The sequence below is a fragment of the Schistocerca nitens genome, chromosome 7 (assembly GCF_023898315.1).
Source record: "Schistocerca nitens isolate TAMUIC-IGC-003100 chromosome 7, iqSchNite1.1, whole genome shotgun sequence".
NCBI classification, from domain to species: domain Eukaryota; kingdom Metazoa; phylum Arthropoda; class Insecta; order Orthoptera; family Acrididae; genus Schistocerca; species Schistocerca nitens.
The window spans coordinates 408,869,048-408,886,919 of NC_064620.1; the positions used below are offsets into that span (position 1 = coordinate 408,869,048).

Sequence of the window (17,872 nt, forward strand, 5' to 3'; positions counted from 1 at the left end):
GAGGTTCGGGAATGGCTGGATGGGACTGGTTCAGTCATTTTTAAAACGATTTTCTGCCTTACTGAAGAAGAAATCCCAAGGACTCTCCATAGGCGAAGCTATAGCTGTCAATAGAAAGGATATCGAGAATGGCATTGAATTAATGCGTGGAGTACCAACCAAAATAAACGTTGTTGATGAGCCAGCTCATATTGAAAGTTGGGATGAAACTGTTTTTCAAATTAACCCAGAACCGGATGTTTTCATGGCTGAAAGCAAAGTTTCAGGATTTCAGTACGGACCTCTGTTAAAAGAAGCATGGCAGACAGCTGCAACTCAAGTAAATGCTTGCAATGAGTTTGAGGCTTTTGGCGGTTCCCCATACAATCCACAGGAAATACCTGTAGGAAAAATGTGAAGAACTGAGTCAGCATGTAGAAAAGTCAAAGCAACCTTTGCTGAAACCAATAGCAAGTGCGATAACAATTGGAGCGCTATGGTAATTCCACTATTAAACGCCGAGGAGAGAACAAAATGGCCTTGAGCACTATGGGACTTAACATCTGTGGTCATCAGTCTCCTAGAACTTAGAACTACTTAGACGTAACTAACCTAAGGACATCACACACATCCATGCCCGAGGCAGGATTCGAACCTGCGACCGTAGCAGTCCCTCGGTTCCAGCCTAGAACCGCTAGACCACCGCGTCCGGCGCCGAGGAGAGAACGATCAGGTGCAAAGAGTACACTGAAGGATTCTACGAGAGGGAAAAATTGTCTGTTGACGTGGTACGAAAAGAAACTTCGTCTATGCGGAAGACATAGGGGATAAAGTACTGGAGTTAGAATTTTGAAGTATTCTGGAAGATTTGATATCAGAAAAGACAGATGTGATAGATAGCATACCACCGGAATTCCTGTTATTAAGGAAGTGGCACACAAATAACTATTTAGTATGGTGTGTAGGATCCCTCAGACTGACGACATACCCTCAGACTTTCAGGAAAATGTCATCCACTCAATTCCGAAGATAGGAAGGGCAGATAGCTACGACAACCATCGCACAAACAGCTTAACAGCTCTTGCATCTAAGCTGCTCAGAAGAATAATGTACAGAAGACTTGAAAAGAAAACTGAAGATCTGTTAAATGACGATTAGTTTGGCTTTAGGGATGACAAAGGCACCACAGAGGCAGTTCTGACCCGTTTATTGATGGAAGCAAGACTTCAGAAATACTTATCTAAATAAAACCTTTTTAACATAATGCGTTTGTAAAACGGACTAAAAGTATAAAATAATTTCTCCTAGTCCCGTACATATAGTCCTGAAAATGTGTGCTTCTGAATTCTTAATACCCATGAAAATATTTCCAGGATTTAAAACTAAAATGTAAAGCGCAATCGACAGATAATAGCAAAGAGGTGAATTACTCATGCATGAATTATCTATTGCACGCGTCCCACGTTTTTCGTTTTAAATTCTACAAGTATTTTCAGAGATATTAAAAAAACACGGGGAAAATTTTCTGGCCAACCTCTATGGGATTAGGAATCTACATGGTGATAGGAAAAATTATTTTACATTTTTAGTCCGTTTTAAAAATTGTTATGTTGAATAGTTTTTGTTTAAATAATTTCATTCTTCTTGTTAGAGTTGCTTGTGTCTAATTTTTATCTATTTCAAATATTTTAGCGTGGTTGCAACAGAGGCATGTCGTAAGCTTAAGGCCCATTTAAATGGCTCTTCACCTTGGCCGAAGCGGTGCACTATTTCCTCCTATTATCTCACGGCAAGATCTCTAAGGGAAAAAAGGGAACCGAACTCACACAGGCACTTACTAGGAACAGTTTGTTGTGGTTGGCAGGAGAGCCAACACCGTGTTACTAGAGGAGGCCGAAATGCACGCGTTTTAGCTCACGCAGGCTGGCGGGAGGTCTGGAACAGGACAAGGAAATTAGAATTTAGAAAAACGGACGTAGTTGGTGGAATACTTAACTTTAATCCATTAATGAAGAACGTCGCTCTTGACGGTACATGTCTACATCTACACCCATACTCCGCAAGCCACCTGACGGTGTGTGGCGGAGGGTACCCTGAGTACCTCTATCGGTTCTCGCTTCTATTCCAGTCTCGTATTGTTCGTGGAAAGAAGGATTGTCGGCATGCTTCTGTGTGGGCTCTAATCTCTCTGATTTTATCCTCATGGTCTCTTCGCGAGATATACGTAGGAGGGAGCAATATACTGCTTGACTCTTCGGTGAAGGTATGTTCTCGAAACTTTAACAAAAGCCCGTACCGAGCTACTGAGCGTCTCTCCTGCACAGTCTTCCACTGGAGTTTATCTGTCTTCTCTGTAACGCTTGCGCGATTACTAAATGATCCTGTAACGAAGCGCGCTGCTCTCCGTTGGATCTTCTCTATCTCTTCTATCAACCCTATCTGGTACGGATCCCACACTGTTGAGCAGCATTCAAGCAGTGGGCGAACAACCGTACTGTAACCTACTTCCTTTGTTTTCGGATTGCATTTCCTTAGGATTCTTCCAATGAATCTGAGTCTGGCATCTGCTTTACCAACGATCAACTTTATATGATCATTCCATTTTAAATCACTCCTAATGCGTACTCCCAGATAATTTATGGAATTAACTGCTTCCAGTTGCTGACCTGCTATTTTGTAGCTAAATGATAAGGGATCTATCTTTCTATGTATTCGCAGCACATTACACTTGTCTACATTGAGATTTAATTGCCATTCGCCGCACCATGTGTCAATTCGCTGCAGATCCTCCTGTATTTCAGTACAATTTTCCATTGTTACAACCTCTCGATACACCACAGCATCATCTGCAAAAAGCCTCAGTGATCTTCCGACGTACTCCACAAGGTCATTTATGTATATTGTGAATGGCAGCGATCCTATGACACTCCCCTGCGGCACACCTGAAATCACTCTTACTTCGGAAGACTTCTCTCCATTGAGAATGACATGCTGCGTTCTGTTATCTAGGAACTCTTCAATACAATCACACATTTGGTCTGATAGTCCATATGCTCTTACTTTGTTCATTAAACGACTGTGGGGAACTGTATCGAACGCCTTGCGGAAGTCAAGAAACACGGCATACACCTGTGAACCCGTGTCTATGCCTCTCTGAGTCTCGTGGACGAATAGCGAATATCAATAGTAACTGAATATGGCGCCTTGCTAGGTCGTAGCAAATGACGTAGCTGAAGGCTAAGCTAAACTATCGTCTCGGCAAATGAGAGCGTATTTTGTCAGTGAACCATCGCTAGCAAAGTCGGTTGTACAACTGGGGCGAGTGCTAGGAAGTCTCTCTAGACCTGCCGTGTGGCGGCGCTCGGTCTGCAATCACTGATAGTGGCGACACGCGGGTCCGACGTATACTAACGGACCGCGGCCGATTTAAAGGCTACCACCTAGCAAGTGTGGTGTCTGGCTGTGACACCACACCTTTGTTATCATGAAACATTCTCAAGTGGAGCAGGAAAAAAGGGAACAGCAATGGTGTACAGATTACCCTCCGCCATACACCAGACACGAAAGCGAGTTAATACTCTATTGTCATCGAGTTCTGAGCTATGCTGCATTTTTTCTCCAGCTCCTCGGGAAGTTGGTTTAGAATAAATTCCGAAGTTTGTACCGAAGAAAGTGACAAAAAGCCATCCAAACATGTTATAACCAAGACACGCTCATAGGATTTGTCGACGTAGAGAAAGTGTTCTACAGTGCAAAATGGTGCAATATGCTCGAAATTCAGAGAAAACTAGGAGTAGGCTACAGGAGAAGACGGGTTAATGTACGATGACTGCTTGGAAAGTGATGTCCGATTAGACGCGAGCAGGAATCCACGGTAAAAATCAATATTTTATTTACAGCAGTTAGATACACCTTCCAGCTACCCCTCTACATAGTCACCTCTCCGGCTTAGGCATGTCTCGTAGCGTTGTAACAACTTATCGATACTCTCGTCATAAAAGGCAAGCGCCTGTGCTTTCCGCCAGTTCTCTAAGCTGGTCTACCGCTCGTTGTTTGTGCCAAAATGTTGTCTTCGCAGCCAGAGGTTCTTGTGAACGTAGATGAAACTCAAGGGCAGTAAATAAGGGCTATATTGTGGCTGATCGAGCACACACCATCGGAAACGCTGTAGGAGCATCTTCACTGCCTCTGCAGAGTGCGGCCGAGAATTGTCATGAAGAAGGAAGTGCATGACCATTACGTTATGTGGGCTGCATGACAATAGGCGAAATCTCTCACCAAGCCCTCAAGCTCAGAACTGAAATGAGCAACGTGACGCGATAGACGCGAATACTAAATACACTGCCTGACACATTTGTGCAAAGCATCGGATTTTCACTGAGGTTTCCACTTCGCACCCGATCGGACCTTACTTTCTGATTAGCCCTCGTATAATATGTACAAGAACCAAAAGGGAACAATAAGAGTGGAAGACTACGAATGAAGTCTTCGCGTTATGAAGGGTGCAGGGCAGCGATGCAGTCTTTCGCCCCTTCTGTTCAAGCTATACATCGAAGGCACAATGACAAAATGAAAAAGTTTTAAGGGTGAGATTTAAATTCAGAGTGAAAGGATATCAATAATAAGATTCGCTTATGACATTGCTGTGCTCAGGAAAACTGAAGTACTACAAACTTTGTCGAATGGAATGAAAAGTCTGATGTGTACACATATGGATTGAGAGTATATCGAAGGAAGAACAAACGATGGGAGGTACCAGAAGTGAGTACAGCAATAAACTTAGCATCAGAATGGGTGATCATGGAGTACAATAAGTTAAGGAGTTCTGCTGCCTAGGGAAGAAAATTATTCAATTATTTTTTGTAGTATTTGTATTTCGTCCTATCTTTTGTAATATTTGATTTGTTACGCTTTATTATTTTTACCAATAGTTTTATTCTTACTTGTTTATTCCCATTTTCCTGTATTATATGTAAGTTTTGTTAAACTAAATATTCTTTTTGCAGTAATTTGATTTAATTATCAAGTGAAGGAAGACATAAAAAGCAAACTATCACTGATGACATGGGTATTCATGGTGAAGAGAAATGTGCTATGTGAAACTTGGGCCTGAACTTGAGGAAGAAATTTGTGAGAGCGTATGTTTGGAGCACAGTATTGAATGGTAGTGAATCATGGACAATGGGAAAACCGGAACAGAAAACAGAAGCGTTTGAGCAAGAATATCGAAAAGAAGTGGGACTGATTAGGAATGAGGAGGTCCTCTGCAAAATCGTCAAAGAAAGGGACATGTGGAGAACATTGAAACAAAGGAGGGGCAGAATGACAGGACATATTTTGAGACACAGGGAATAACAACCATGGTACTACACGAAGCTGTAGAGGGCAGAAACTGTAGGGGAAGAGAGAGATTGGAATACATCCAACAAATCATTGAGGAACTGAAAAAAACGGTGTTAATTTCCCCCCCCCCCCCCACTCCTCCTCCTCCTCACTCTCTCTCTCTCTCTCTCTCTCTCTCTCTCTCTCTCTCTCTCTCTCTGATGATGAACAGATGGTTAGAAATATCTTTCCTGCTATACAAACTACTATTTGCATGTCATTTAAACCTGCAAGAAAACGGAAAGTATAATTGGAAAACAATATAAAACATAACATTTTGCACAGACAATACAAAGCTAACAAGGGAACCTTCGCGCCCCCCTCAGATTTGGTTATAGGTTGGCACAGTGGATAGGCCTTGAAAAACTGAACACAGATCAATCGAGAAAACAGGAAGAAGTTGTGTGGAACTATGTAAAAAATAAGCAAAATATACATACTGAGTAGTCCATGGTAAGATAGGCAACTTCAACGACAGTATGTGCTCAGGAGCGCCGTGGCCCGTGGTTAGCGTGAGCAGCTGCGGAGCGAGAGGTCCTTGGTTCAAGTCTTCGCTCGAGAGAAAAGTTTAATTTTTTATTTTCAGACAATTATTATCTGACAAACTCTTACGTTTTCATCACTTTTTGGGAGCGATTATCACATACACAAGAAAAGCTAAATCAGGCAAGGTAGAAGAACGTTTTTATCCATTCGCCAAGTGTGCAAGCTATTTGGGTCGACAACATATTCCTGTCATGTGATCCACATGCCGTCACCAGTGTCGTATAGAATATATCAGACGTGTTTTCCTGTGGAGGAATCGGTTGACCTATGACCTTGCGATCAAATGTTTTCGGTTCCCATTGGAGAGGCACGTCCTTTCGTCTACTAATCGCACGGTTTTGCGGTGCGGTCGCAAAACACAGACGCTAAACTTATTACATTGAACAGAGACGTCAATGAACGAACGGACAGATCATAACTTCGCGAAAATAAAAAAAATTTAATTTTCACTCGAAGGAAGACTTGAACCAAGGACCCCTCGCTCCGCAGCTGCTCACGATAACCACGGGACCACGGCGCTCCTGTGCTCACACGGTCCTCAATGTTGCCTATCTTGCCCATGGACTACTCAGTTTGTATATTTTGCATATTTTTTTTCATAGTTCCACACAACTTCTTCCTGTTTTCTCGATTGATCTGTGTTCAGTTTTTCAAGGCCTATCCACTGTGCCAACTTATAACTAAATCTGAGGGGGGTGCGATGGGGGGTTCCCTTGTAAGGTTTTTTTTTTTTTGGTCATCAGTCTACTTACTGGTTTGATGCGGCCCACCACGAATTCTTTTCCTGTGCTAACCTCTTCATCTCAGAGTAGCACTTGCAACCTACGTCCTCAATTATTTGCTTGACGTATTCCAACCTCTGTTCTTCTACAGTTTTTGCCCTCTACAGCTCCCTCTAGTACCATGGAAGTCATTCCCTTATGTCTTAGCAGATGTCCTATCATCCTGTCCCTTCTCCTTATCAGTGTTTTCCACATATTCCTTTCCTCTCCGATTCTGCGTAGAACCTCCTCATTCCTTAGCTTATCAGTCCACCTAATTTTCAACATTCGTCTATAGCACCACATCTCAAATGCTTCGATTCTCTTCTGTTCCGGTTTTCCCACAGTCCATGTTTCACTACCATACAATGCTGTACTCCAGACGTACATCCTCAGAAATTTCTTCCTCAAATTAAGGCCGGTATTTGATATTAGTAGACTTCTCTTGGCCAGAAATGCCTTTTTGCCATAGCGAGTCTGCTTTTGATGTCCTCCTTGCTCCGTCCGTCATTGGTTATTTTACTGCCTAGGTAGCATGAGTTCCTTAACTTCATTGACTTCGTGACCATCAATCCTGATAAGTTTCTCGCTGTTCTCATTTCTACTACTTCTCATTACTTTCGTCTTTCTCCGATTTACTCTCAAACCATACTTTGTACTCATTTGACTGTTCATTCCGTTCAGCAGATCATTTAATTCTTCTTCACTTTCACTCAGGATAGCAATGTCATCAGCGAATCGTATCAATGATATCCTTTCACCTTGTATTTTAATTCTACTCCTGAACCTTTCTTTTATTTCCATCATTGCTTCCTCGATGTACAGATTGAAAAGTAGGGGCGAAAGGCTACAGCCTTGTCTTACACCCTTCTTAATACGAGCACTTCGTTCTTGATCGTCCTATCTTATTATTCCCTCTTGGTTGTTGTACATATTGTATATGACCCGTCTCTCCCTATAGCTTACCCCTACTTTTTTCAGAATCTCGAACAGCTTGCACCATTTTATATTGTCGAACGCTTTTTCCAGGTCGACAAATCCTATGAAAGTGTCTTGATTTTTCTTTAGCCTTGCTTCCATTATTAGCCGTAACGTCAGAATTGCCTCTCTCGTCCCTTTACTTTTCCTAAAGCCAAACTGATCGTCACCTAGCGCATTCTCAGTTTTCTTTTCCATTCTTCTGTATATTATTCTTGTAAGCAGCTTCGATGCATGAGCTGTTAAGCTGATTGTGCGATAATTCACGCACTTGTCTGCTCTTGCCGTCTTCGGAATTGTGTGGATGATGCTTTCCCGAAAGTCAGGTGGTCTGTCGCCAGACTCATATATTCTACACATCAACGTGAATAGTCGTTTTGTTGCCACTTCCCCCAATGACTTTAGAAATTCTGATGTAATGTTATCTATCCCTTCTGCCTTATTTGACCGTAAGTCCTCCAAAGCTCTTTTAAATTTCGATTCTAATGCTGGATCCCCTATCTCTTCTAAATCGACTCCTGTTTCTTCTTCTATCACATCAGACAAATCTTCACCCTCATAGAGGCTTTCAATGTATTCTTTCCATCTATTTGCTCTCTCCTCTGCATTTAACAGTGGAAGCCCGTTGCACTCTTAATGTTACCATCGTTGCTTTTAATGTCACCAAAGGTTGTTTTGACTTTCCTGTATGCTGAGTCTGTCCTTCCGACAATCATATCTTTTTCTATGTCTTTACATTTTTCCTGCAGCCATTTAATCTTGGCTTCCCTGCACTTCCTATTTATTTCATTCCTCAGCGACTTGTATTTCTGTATTCCTGATTTTCCCGGAACATGTTTGTACTTCCTCCTTTCATCAATCAACTGAAATATTTCTTCTGTTACCCATAGTTTCTTCGCAGCTACCTTCTTTGTACCTATGTTTTCCTTCCCAACATCTGTGATGGCCCTTTTTAGACATGTCCATTCCTCTTCAACTGTACTGCCTACTGCGCTATTCCTTATTGCTGTATCTATAGCGTTAGAGAACTTCAAACGTATCTCGTCATTCCTTAGTACTTCCGTATCCCACTACCTTGCGTATTGATTCTTCCTGACTCATGTCTTGAACTTCAGCCTACTCTTCATCACTACTATATTGTGATCTGAGTCTATATCTGCTCCTGGGTACGCCTTACAACCCAGTATCTGATTTCGGAATCTCTGTCTGATCATGATGTAATCATGATGTAATCTAATTGAAATCTTTCCGTATCTCCCGGCCTTTTCCAAGTATACCTCCTCCTCTTGTCATTCTTGAACAGGGTATTCGCTTTTACTAGCTGAAACTTGTTACAGAACTCAATTAGTCTTTCTCCTCTTTCATTCCTTGTCCCAAGCCCATATTCTCCTGTAACCTTTTCTTCTACTCCTTCCCCTACAACTGCATTCCAGTCGTCCATGACTATTAGATTTTCGTCCCCCTTTACATACTGCGTTACCCTTTCAATATCCTCATACACTTTCTCTCTCCGTTCATCTTCAGCTTGCGACGTCGGCGTGTATACCTGAACTATCGTTGTCGGTGTTGGTCTGCTGTCGATTCTGATTAGAACAACCCGGTCACTGAACTGTTCACAGAAACACACCCTCTGCCCTACCTTCCTATTCAAATAATCCTACACCTGTTATACCATTTTCTGCTGCTGTTGATATTACCCGATACTCATCTGACCATAAATCCTTGTCTTCCTTCCACTTCACTTCACTGACCCCTACTATATCTAGATTGAGCCTTTGCATTTCCCTTTTCAGATTTTCTAGTTTCCCTACCACGTTCAAGCTTCTGACATTCCACGCCCCGACTCGTAGAAATACTTTCGTTGATTATTCAATCTTTTTCTCATGGTAACCTCCCCCTTGGCAGTACCCTCCCGGAGATCCGAATGGGGGACTATTCCGGAATCTTTTGCCAATGGAGAGATCATCATGATACTTATTCAATTACAGGCCACATGTCCTGTGGATACACGTTACGTGTCTTTAATGCTGTGGTTTCCATTGCCTTCTGCATCCTCATGTCGTTGATCATTGCTGATTCTTCCGCCTTTAGGGGCAATTTCCCTCCCCTAGGACAAGAGAGTGCCCTGAACCTCTATCCGCTCCTCCGCCCTCTTTGACAAGGCCGTTGGCAGAATGAGGCTGACTTCTTATGCCGGAAGTATTCGGCCACCAGTGCTGATTATTTATCAAAATTTAGGCAGTGGCGGGGATCGAACTCGCGGCCAAAGACGTTTTGATTATGAATCAAAGACGCTACCCCTAGACCACGGTTCTTCAAAGCTAAGGTATAGTAGGACAAAAAATACAACGCGCCACAAAGGAATTATCGGGATGGAACGGAAATCGGCAGATGTAATGAACATGTACAGACAAAAAAAAATGATTACAATTCCAGAAATACTGGATGGAGCTTCAAAACCTGAAAAAGTCAGTAACGCGTTGGTCTGCAACTGAGCTTTATGCAAGCAGTCATTTTGTTTGACATTGACAGAGTTGTAGGGATATCGTGCCAAATTCTGCCCTATTGGTGAGTGAGACCATCAAAATCCAGAGATGGTTGGAGGCCCCTGTCCATTATGTTCCAGAAGTTCTCAGTTGGGGAGAGAGATCCGGGACGACCTTGATGGCCAAGATATGGATTGGCGAGCACGAAGACAAGCAGTAGAAACTCTCGTAGTGTGCGAGCGGGCATTATCTTGCTGAAATGTAAAGACCAGGATGGTTTGCAATGAAGGGCAACAAACCGGGAGTAGAACGTCGTCGACGTACCGCTGTACTGTAAGAGGGCCGCGACGACAACCAAAGGGTGAAATAATAATTAAATCAAGACCCTAAGCTGTCGACAGGCGTTGATATACATCAACAGGGACAGTTAAAAATGTGTGCCCTAACCGGGACTCGAACCCGGTATCTCCTGCTTACATGGCAGATGCTCTATCAATCTGAGCCACCGAGGGCATAAAGGATAGTGCGACTGCAGTGATTTATCTCCTGCACGCTCCCCGTTAGACCTACATTCCGAACTTAATGTCCACACACTACATTGGTAGTGTCCCCGCCCATTATAGGCTACTCATTACTCGCGGCAGACTATCTTGCCGAGCACCGTAAGAGTTCGGGCAACACGTGTGCATCCACCACGGAAGAAGAAGGTCAAAGGCCGGATAGTCTTAACTATATGAAGATACTGTCTGTTCTTTCGGACATGTCCGAAAGAAGAGATACCATTTTCATACAACCATAGAGGTCCTGCTACGAAACGAAATGGCGCCCCAGACCATCACTCGTGGATGTAGGACCACTTGGCCGGCGACAGTCGGGTTGCTATCCCACTGTTGTCTGGTGCGTCCCCAGCTACGTCTTCGCTTGTTATCGGGGCTCAGTTCGAAGCGAGACTTATCACTGAAGTCAGTTCTGCTCCACTCGATGACATTACAGACAAAAATAGCGTTAGGAAAAGATTATCGATAAGAGATTCATAAGCTATGCAAAATAAATTAAAAGAAACCTCCTTTCCCCTCGGCTACTAGTTAATTGGAAGCTGTCGTATGAAGTTGGTGGGAAGCAGGTTTGGTGAGTGCTTCACGTCGTATTCTGAGTTTCAGACGTATTTGCATGTTGAAATGGTGATAATGTTCTATGTGAAAGATGAGGTGCCTGTAGCAAGTTATTTCACCGTACAAATTTTAAAGCAAAACCTGAACCTTGTCCTGCAAGCAGAAATATCTCTCTAGTTCTTGAGACAACAAAGCCGTCGAAATATATCGATTGAAAACGGTAAGTTAAATAATGAAAATGAGTAAAATTAATCATTCAATCTCTGCTCGTATTTGTTCTCAGTTGTAGAACATATCTCGCCAACAGATGCAATTTGCGAAGTTTATCATAAAATTAGTTATTGAATACGAGCATTGAGACGTTTGAATATCTTGCAAGAGACAGTGACGCAAGTTCCATGTTTGTAGACCGAACAGATTGTGAGTTCAGCGAGTTGGATAAAATACAAGATTACGCGTTTGTTCTGTGCGGTTCGTGGCAGCGTCGGCACGACGTCTCTTCGTGTTCTGCTGCCGAAGTGTCAGTCCTTAAGGAATTTTGAAAAGAGTGTAGTAACTTGCCTTAAGGTGACGTACCTGTTGCCGGTGAGTATGTCCATGAGGGAGCTCTTGCCAGCACCGGAGGAGCCCATGATGGCGGTCAGCTGACCGCTGCGGAAGCGGCCCGTCACGCCGTGCAGGATCGTCTTCTGACCTGTGCAGAAGACACGACAGCGTCAAGGTCGCCGCACTGCGGCAGCGCACGCAATAAATCACGCACTAGTGAGTCAGACATAGAATGTGTGAAAGCATAGAAGCGTGCGCTAGAACAATCGCAACAGAAGGCAGATGGAATGGTGATGAAATTGCTTAGTATCTGATATGACTTGTCCCAACTGGTTAACATCGTAGTCAGACACAGATTCCGAAATCAGATGTTGGACTTTGAGGCGTACCCAGGTGCAGATATAGACTCAGATCATGATTTAGTAATGACGAAGAGAATACTTATGTTTCAGTGACCCTTTCAGAAAGAATCAACGTGGAAGAAAGTGGAATACTGAGGTACTGTGGAATGGCTAGATGCTAAGTTCGCTAAGGATGTGGATCCCGCAATAAGGAATACCACGGAGAGCAGTTCAGTTCAAGAGAAGTGTTGTTGTTGTTGTTGTTGTGGTCTTCAGTCCTGAGACTGGTTTGATGCAGCTGTCCATGCTACTCTATCCTGTGCAAGCTTCTTCATCTCCCAGTACCCACTGCAACCTACATCCTTCCTAATCCGCTTAGTGTATTGATCTCTTGGTCTCCCTCTACGATTTTTACCCTCCACGCTGCCCTCCAATGCTAAATTTGTGATCCATTGATGCCTCAAAACATGTCCTACCAACCGATCCCTTCTTCTAGTCAAGTTGTGCCACAAACTTCTCTTCTCCCCAATCCTATTCAATACCTCCTCATTAGTTACGTGATCTACCCACCTTATCTTCAGCATTCTTCTGTAGCACCACATTTCGAAAGCTTCTATTCTCTTCTGTCCAAACTAGTTATCGTCCATGTTTCACTTCCATACATGGCTACACTCCATACAAATACTTTCAGAAACGACTTCCTGACACTTAAATCTATACTCGATGTTAACAAATTTCTCTTCTTCAGAAACGATTTCCTTGCCATTACCAGTCAACATTTTATATCCTCTCTACTTCGACCATCATCAGGTATTTTACTCCCTAAATAGCAAAACTCCTTTACTACTTTAAGTGTCTCATTTCCTAATCTAATCCCCTCAGCATCACCCGATTTAATTTGTGTACATTCCATTATCCTCGTTTTGGTTTTGTTGATGTTCATCTTATATCCTCCTTTCAAGACACTGTCCATTCCGTTCAACTGCTCTTCCAAGTCCTTTGCTGTCTCTGAGAGAATTACAATGTCATCGGCCAACCTCAAAGTTTTTACTTCCCATGAATTTTAATACCTACTCCGAATTTTTCTTTTGTTTCCTTTACTGCTTGCTCAATATACAGATTGAATAACATCGGGGAGAGGCTACAACCCTGTCTCACTCCTTTCCCAACCATTGCTTGCCTTTCATGCCCCTCGACTCTTATAACTACCATCTGGTTTCTGCAAAAGAGCAGTCATCGATATTGGTCAGATAAACGTAGGTACAAGGAACGTAACTTCGAAGAAACCTTGGGTGTCAGACGATGTACTTCAATTGAAAGAAAGGAGAACAGCTGTATAGATCCCTTATTAATGCAGTAAACATTTAGTGCAGGGTAGCCACGGCGAAAAGCACACAGGAAAAATTTGAAGAAATTTCGGTGAAATAAAAAGCAAGGATGGTAACATTATGAATGCAATGGTAATTCCTGTGTTAAATGCAAAGAGTGAACGGGTGAAATGAGTATACTGAAGTCCTGTACGAGGGGTAGGACTTGTCTATGACGTGATCGAAGAAGAAATTGGAATCGATGTGGATGACGTAGGGCATCCAGTATTAGGTTCAGAATTCCAAATAAGGCAGAAAGGATACACAATGTTCCATAGAAATTTTTGAAATCATAGAAGGAAATGGCAACAAACGACTATCCAAGTTAGTGTGTAGGCTCTATGAGACTAGCGACGTACTATCAGACTTTCGGAAAAATATCATCCACCCAATTCCGAACATAGCAAGGGCAGGTAAGTGTGGTCCCATCACACAAGCAGCTTAAAATCTAAAGCATCCAAGCTGCTAACAAGAATAATGTCCAGAAGAATGGAAAAGAAAAGTGAACATCATTTAGATGGCAATTAGTTTGACTTTGGGTAAAATTAAGGCGCCAGAGATCCAGTTCTCACGTTGCTTTCAACGACGGAAGCAAGGCTTAAGAAAATGCAAAGATACTCTCGTAGGGTTCGTCGACCTAATAAATTCTTTCGTCAGTGTAAAATGGTGTTAGATGTTCAAAATTCTGAGAAAAAGTAAGTCATAGAGAAAGATGGGTAATCTACATTACGTACAAGAACCAGAAGGGAACAATAAGATTGTATGACTAAGAACAAAGTGCTCGGATCAAAACGGGCTTAAGACAGGGATGAAGTGTTTCGCACTTACTGTTCAGTACGCAAATCGAAGGAGCAGTAACAGAAATAAAGGAAAGTTTCAAAAGTGGAATTAAAACTCAGAGCAAAAGGATATCAATGACAAGATCGGCTGATGACAGCATTACACTCAGTGAAAGTGAGAAAGAATACAGGATCTGTTGAAGGGAATAAACAGTGTAATGAGTACAGAATGCTGATGGAGATTAAATCGAAAAAGACAAATGTTATGGGAAGGAATGAGAAATTTAACAGCAGAATTGGTGACTATGGGGTAGAAGAAGGAAATTCTGCTACCTTAGAAGCAAACCAAGCTATGACGGACGAATCCCTGAGTATGTAAAAAGCAGACCAGCACAGGAAAGAGGGCATTCATGGCCAAGACAAGTTTACTAATATGAAACATAGGCCTTAATTTGAGGAATAAATTTCTAAGAATGTACGTTTGGAGCACAGTATTGTATCGTAGTGAATCATGGACAGTGGGAAAACAGAAACCGAAGAATATCGAAGCATTTGAGACGTGGTCATACAGAAGAATATTGAAAATTACGTATCCTGGTAAGGTAAGAAATGGGGTAGTCCTCCGCAAAATAGGCGAAAAAAGAAATGTAGGTAAAACACTGACAGAGACAAGGGACAGTATGATAGATCGACAGGTATTTCTTAGATGCATTCTAGATCATTTCTGTTCACTCAAAAAGCTATCGACAATTTGTCTCTAAACGGAAACGATGGAAATCCATTACATTGCGTCCAAATCGCCTCCAATCCGCATTCGTAAGTCGTGTTATTGAAACGTAAATGTCTCTGGTTTTCTCAACGTCCAAAGCCTGTTCTATGACTTGACAATAACAGAAGATAACATGGTTAGTTAAAATTACTGTTTTACCTCCACCCAACTTTTATTGTTCGAAAGGAAATAATATGCTAATAACAAAACGTCTAATGACATTAAGAACAAGCTTGGTGAGTGGAGTACAGAATTAAAAAAGAATAAAATACTAAAGAACTGCGACACACGCACTGCAAAGACACTTTAATGTGACCACCTGTCAGAAGTCTGAATAACCCCAACGTTTGCAGCTCGAACTGCTGCGAGACGTGCACGAAATGTCAGTGAAGTAGCCACTTGCTTTTAATCCCTTCGAGAGTGCTGCAGCCTAGTGGATAACACTTAAAACTATTCAAAGAGACTTCTTTGGTATTGCCAGCGAGTTTCGTGGAGATAGACGGGCGCACTCGTCTGCAGTGAAATACACTCCTGGAAATTGAAATAAGAACACCGTGAATTCATTGTCCCAGGAAGGGGAAACTTTATTGACACATTCCTGGGGTCAGATACATCACATGATCACACTGACAGAACCACAGGCACATAGACACAGGCAACAGAGCATGCACAATGTCGGCACTAGTACAGTGTATATCCACCTTTCGCAGCAATGCAGGCTGCTATTCTCCCATGGAGACGATCGTAGAGATGCTGGATGTAGTCCTGTGGAACGGCTTGCCATGCCATTTCCACCTGGCGCCTCAGTTGGACCAGCGTTCGTGCTGGACGTGCAGACCGCGTGAGACGACGCTTCATCCAGTCTCAAACATGCTCAATGGGGGACAGATCCGGAGATCTTGCTGGCCAGGGTAGTTGACTTACACCTTCTAGAGCACGTTGGGTGGCACGGGATACATGCGGACGTGCATTGTCCTGTTGGAACAGCAAGTTCCCTTGCCGGTCTAGGAATGGTAGAACGATGGGTTCGATGACGGTTTGGATGTACCGTGCACTATTCAGTGTCCCCTCGACGATCACCAGTGGTGTACGGCCAGTGTAGGAGATCGCTCCCCACACCATGATGCCGGGTGTTGGCCCTGTGTGCCTCGGTCGTATGCAGTCCTGATTGTGGCGCTCACCTGCACGGCGCCAAACACGCATACGACCATCATTGGCACCAAGGCAGAAGCGACTCTCATCGCTGAAGACGACACGTCTCCATTCGTCCCTCCATTCACGCCTGTCGCGACACCACTGGAGGCGGGCTGCACGATGTTGGGGCGTGAGCGGAAGACGGCCTAACGGTGTGCGGGACCGTAGCCCAGCTTCATGGAGACGGTTGCGAATGGTCCTCGCCGATACCCCTGGAGCAACAGTGTCCCTAATTTGCTGGGAAGTGGCAGTGCGGTCCCCTACGGCACTGCGTAGGATCCTACGGTCTTGGCGTGCATCCGTGCGTCGCTGCGGTCCGGTCCCAGGTCGACGGGCACGTGCACCTTCCGCCGACCACTGGCGACAACATCGATGTACTGTGGAGACCTCACGCCCCACGTGTTGAGCAATTCGGCGGTACGTCCACCCGGCCTCCCACATGCCCACTATACGCCCTCGCTCAAAGTCCGTCAACTGCACATACGGTTCACGTCCACGCTGTCGCGGCATGCTACCAGTGTTAAAGACTGCGATGGAGCTCCGTATGCCACGGCAAACTGGCTGACACTGACGGCGGCGGTGCACAAATGCTGCGCAGCTAGCGCCATTCGACGGCCAACACCGCGGTTCCTGGTGTGTCCGCTGTGCCGTGCGTGTGATCATTGCTTGTACAGCCCTCTCGCAGTGTCCGGAGCAAGTATGGTGGGTCTGACACACCGGTGTCAATGTGTTCTTTTTTCCATTTCCAGGAGTGAATTTTGTGTTTTCTATACGTCTGATGAAAAATAAGTGACCAACTAAATTGCGTATATTTACAATATATGTACTGCGACATTTCATTGCTGTAGTGCTGGTAAAACGTTATATTTTAACCTAGCGAACTATATATATTTACGTATTTGGTAGTTACGTATTGTCGTTTTCAGACAACAATCAGCGTAATTTCGTCCAGTCGGGCGAAATAGCCAGTCGTCTGGCAGGGCAAAGCGGCCAAGTGGATACTTTGCCCAAACATACTCTCAATAACTTGCTTAGGCTATCTATTTTAAAACAACCGATCGATAATAAGAAAATAGTCTGAAAATACGTAGGTATACTAAAGCATTAATATATTAACCGATTTCTGAAATGTATGTTCTATTTTACAGGAATGTGCCAAGATGCCGTCAAATTATTTGAGAAAATCACTTCAACATTCGTGGAATTCCCAGGCTATGCAACAGGCACTGGAAGCTGTAAGAAAAGAAAAGATGCCCTTTGCAACAGCAGCCAAACAGTTCAATGTTCCAAGAAACACACTTCAACAAAGGTTCCAGTTGAAAAACCGTGATGCTATTGAAAATAAGAAGATTCTTGGAAATTTCAGATGTGTTTTCAACGAAAAGCAAGAAGAACAACTTGTTAGCCATATTTTTGACATGGAACGAAGATATTGTTTTGGTTGGCAGGAGAGCCAACACCGTGTTACTAGAGGAGGCCGAAAGGCACGCGTTTTAGCTCACGCACGCTGACGTGAGGTCTGGAACAGGACAAGGAAATTAGAATTTAGAAAAACGGACGTAGCTGGTGGAATACTTAACTTTAATCCATTAATGGTGAATGTCGGTCTTTATGGTACATGATTCACAATAT

The 17,872-nt window shown here is 43.4% G+C and overlaps 1 protein-coding gene across 2 annotated transcripts in view; it reads right to left on the reverse strand.

Moving 5' to 3' along the window:
- The window catches only part of LOC126195008 (ATP-binding cassette sub-family G member 1-like), a 361,717-nt gene that overhangs the window by 169,402 nt on the left and 174,443 nt on the right, over nucleotides 1-17,872 (reverse strand). For both annotated transcript variants that reach the window (XR_007538545.1, XM_049933433.1), the window contains exon 2: nucleotides 11,821-11,938. Coding sequence is in view for 1 of the 2 variants with exons in the window: in XM_049933433.1 (XP_049789390.1) it covers nucleotides 11,821-11,938 (118 nt within the window). In the remaining variant the exon portion in view is untranslated. The remainder of the gene's footprint in view (nucleotides 1-11,820; nucleotides 11,939-17,872) is intronic.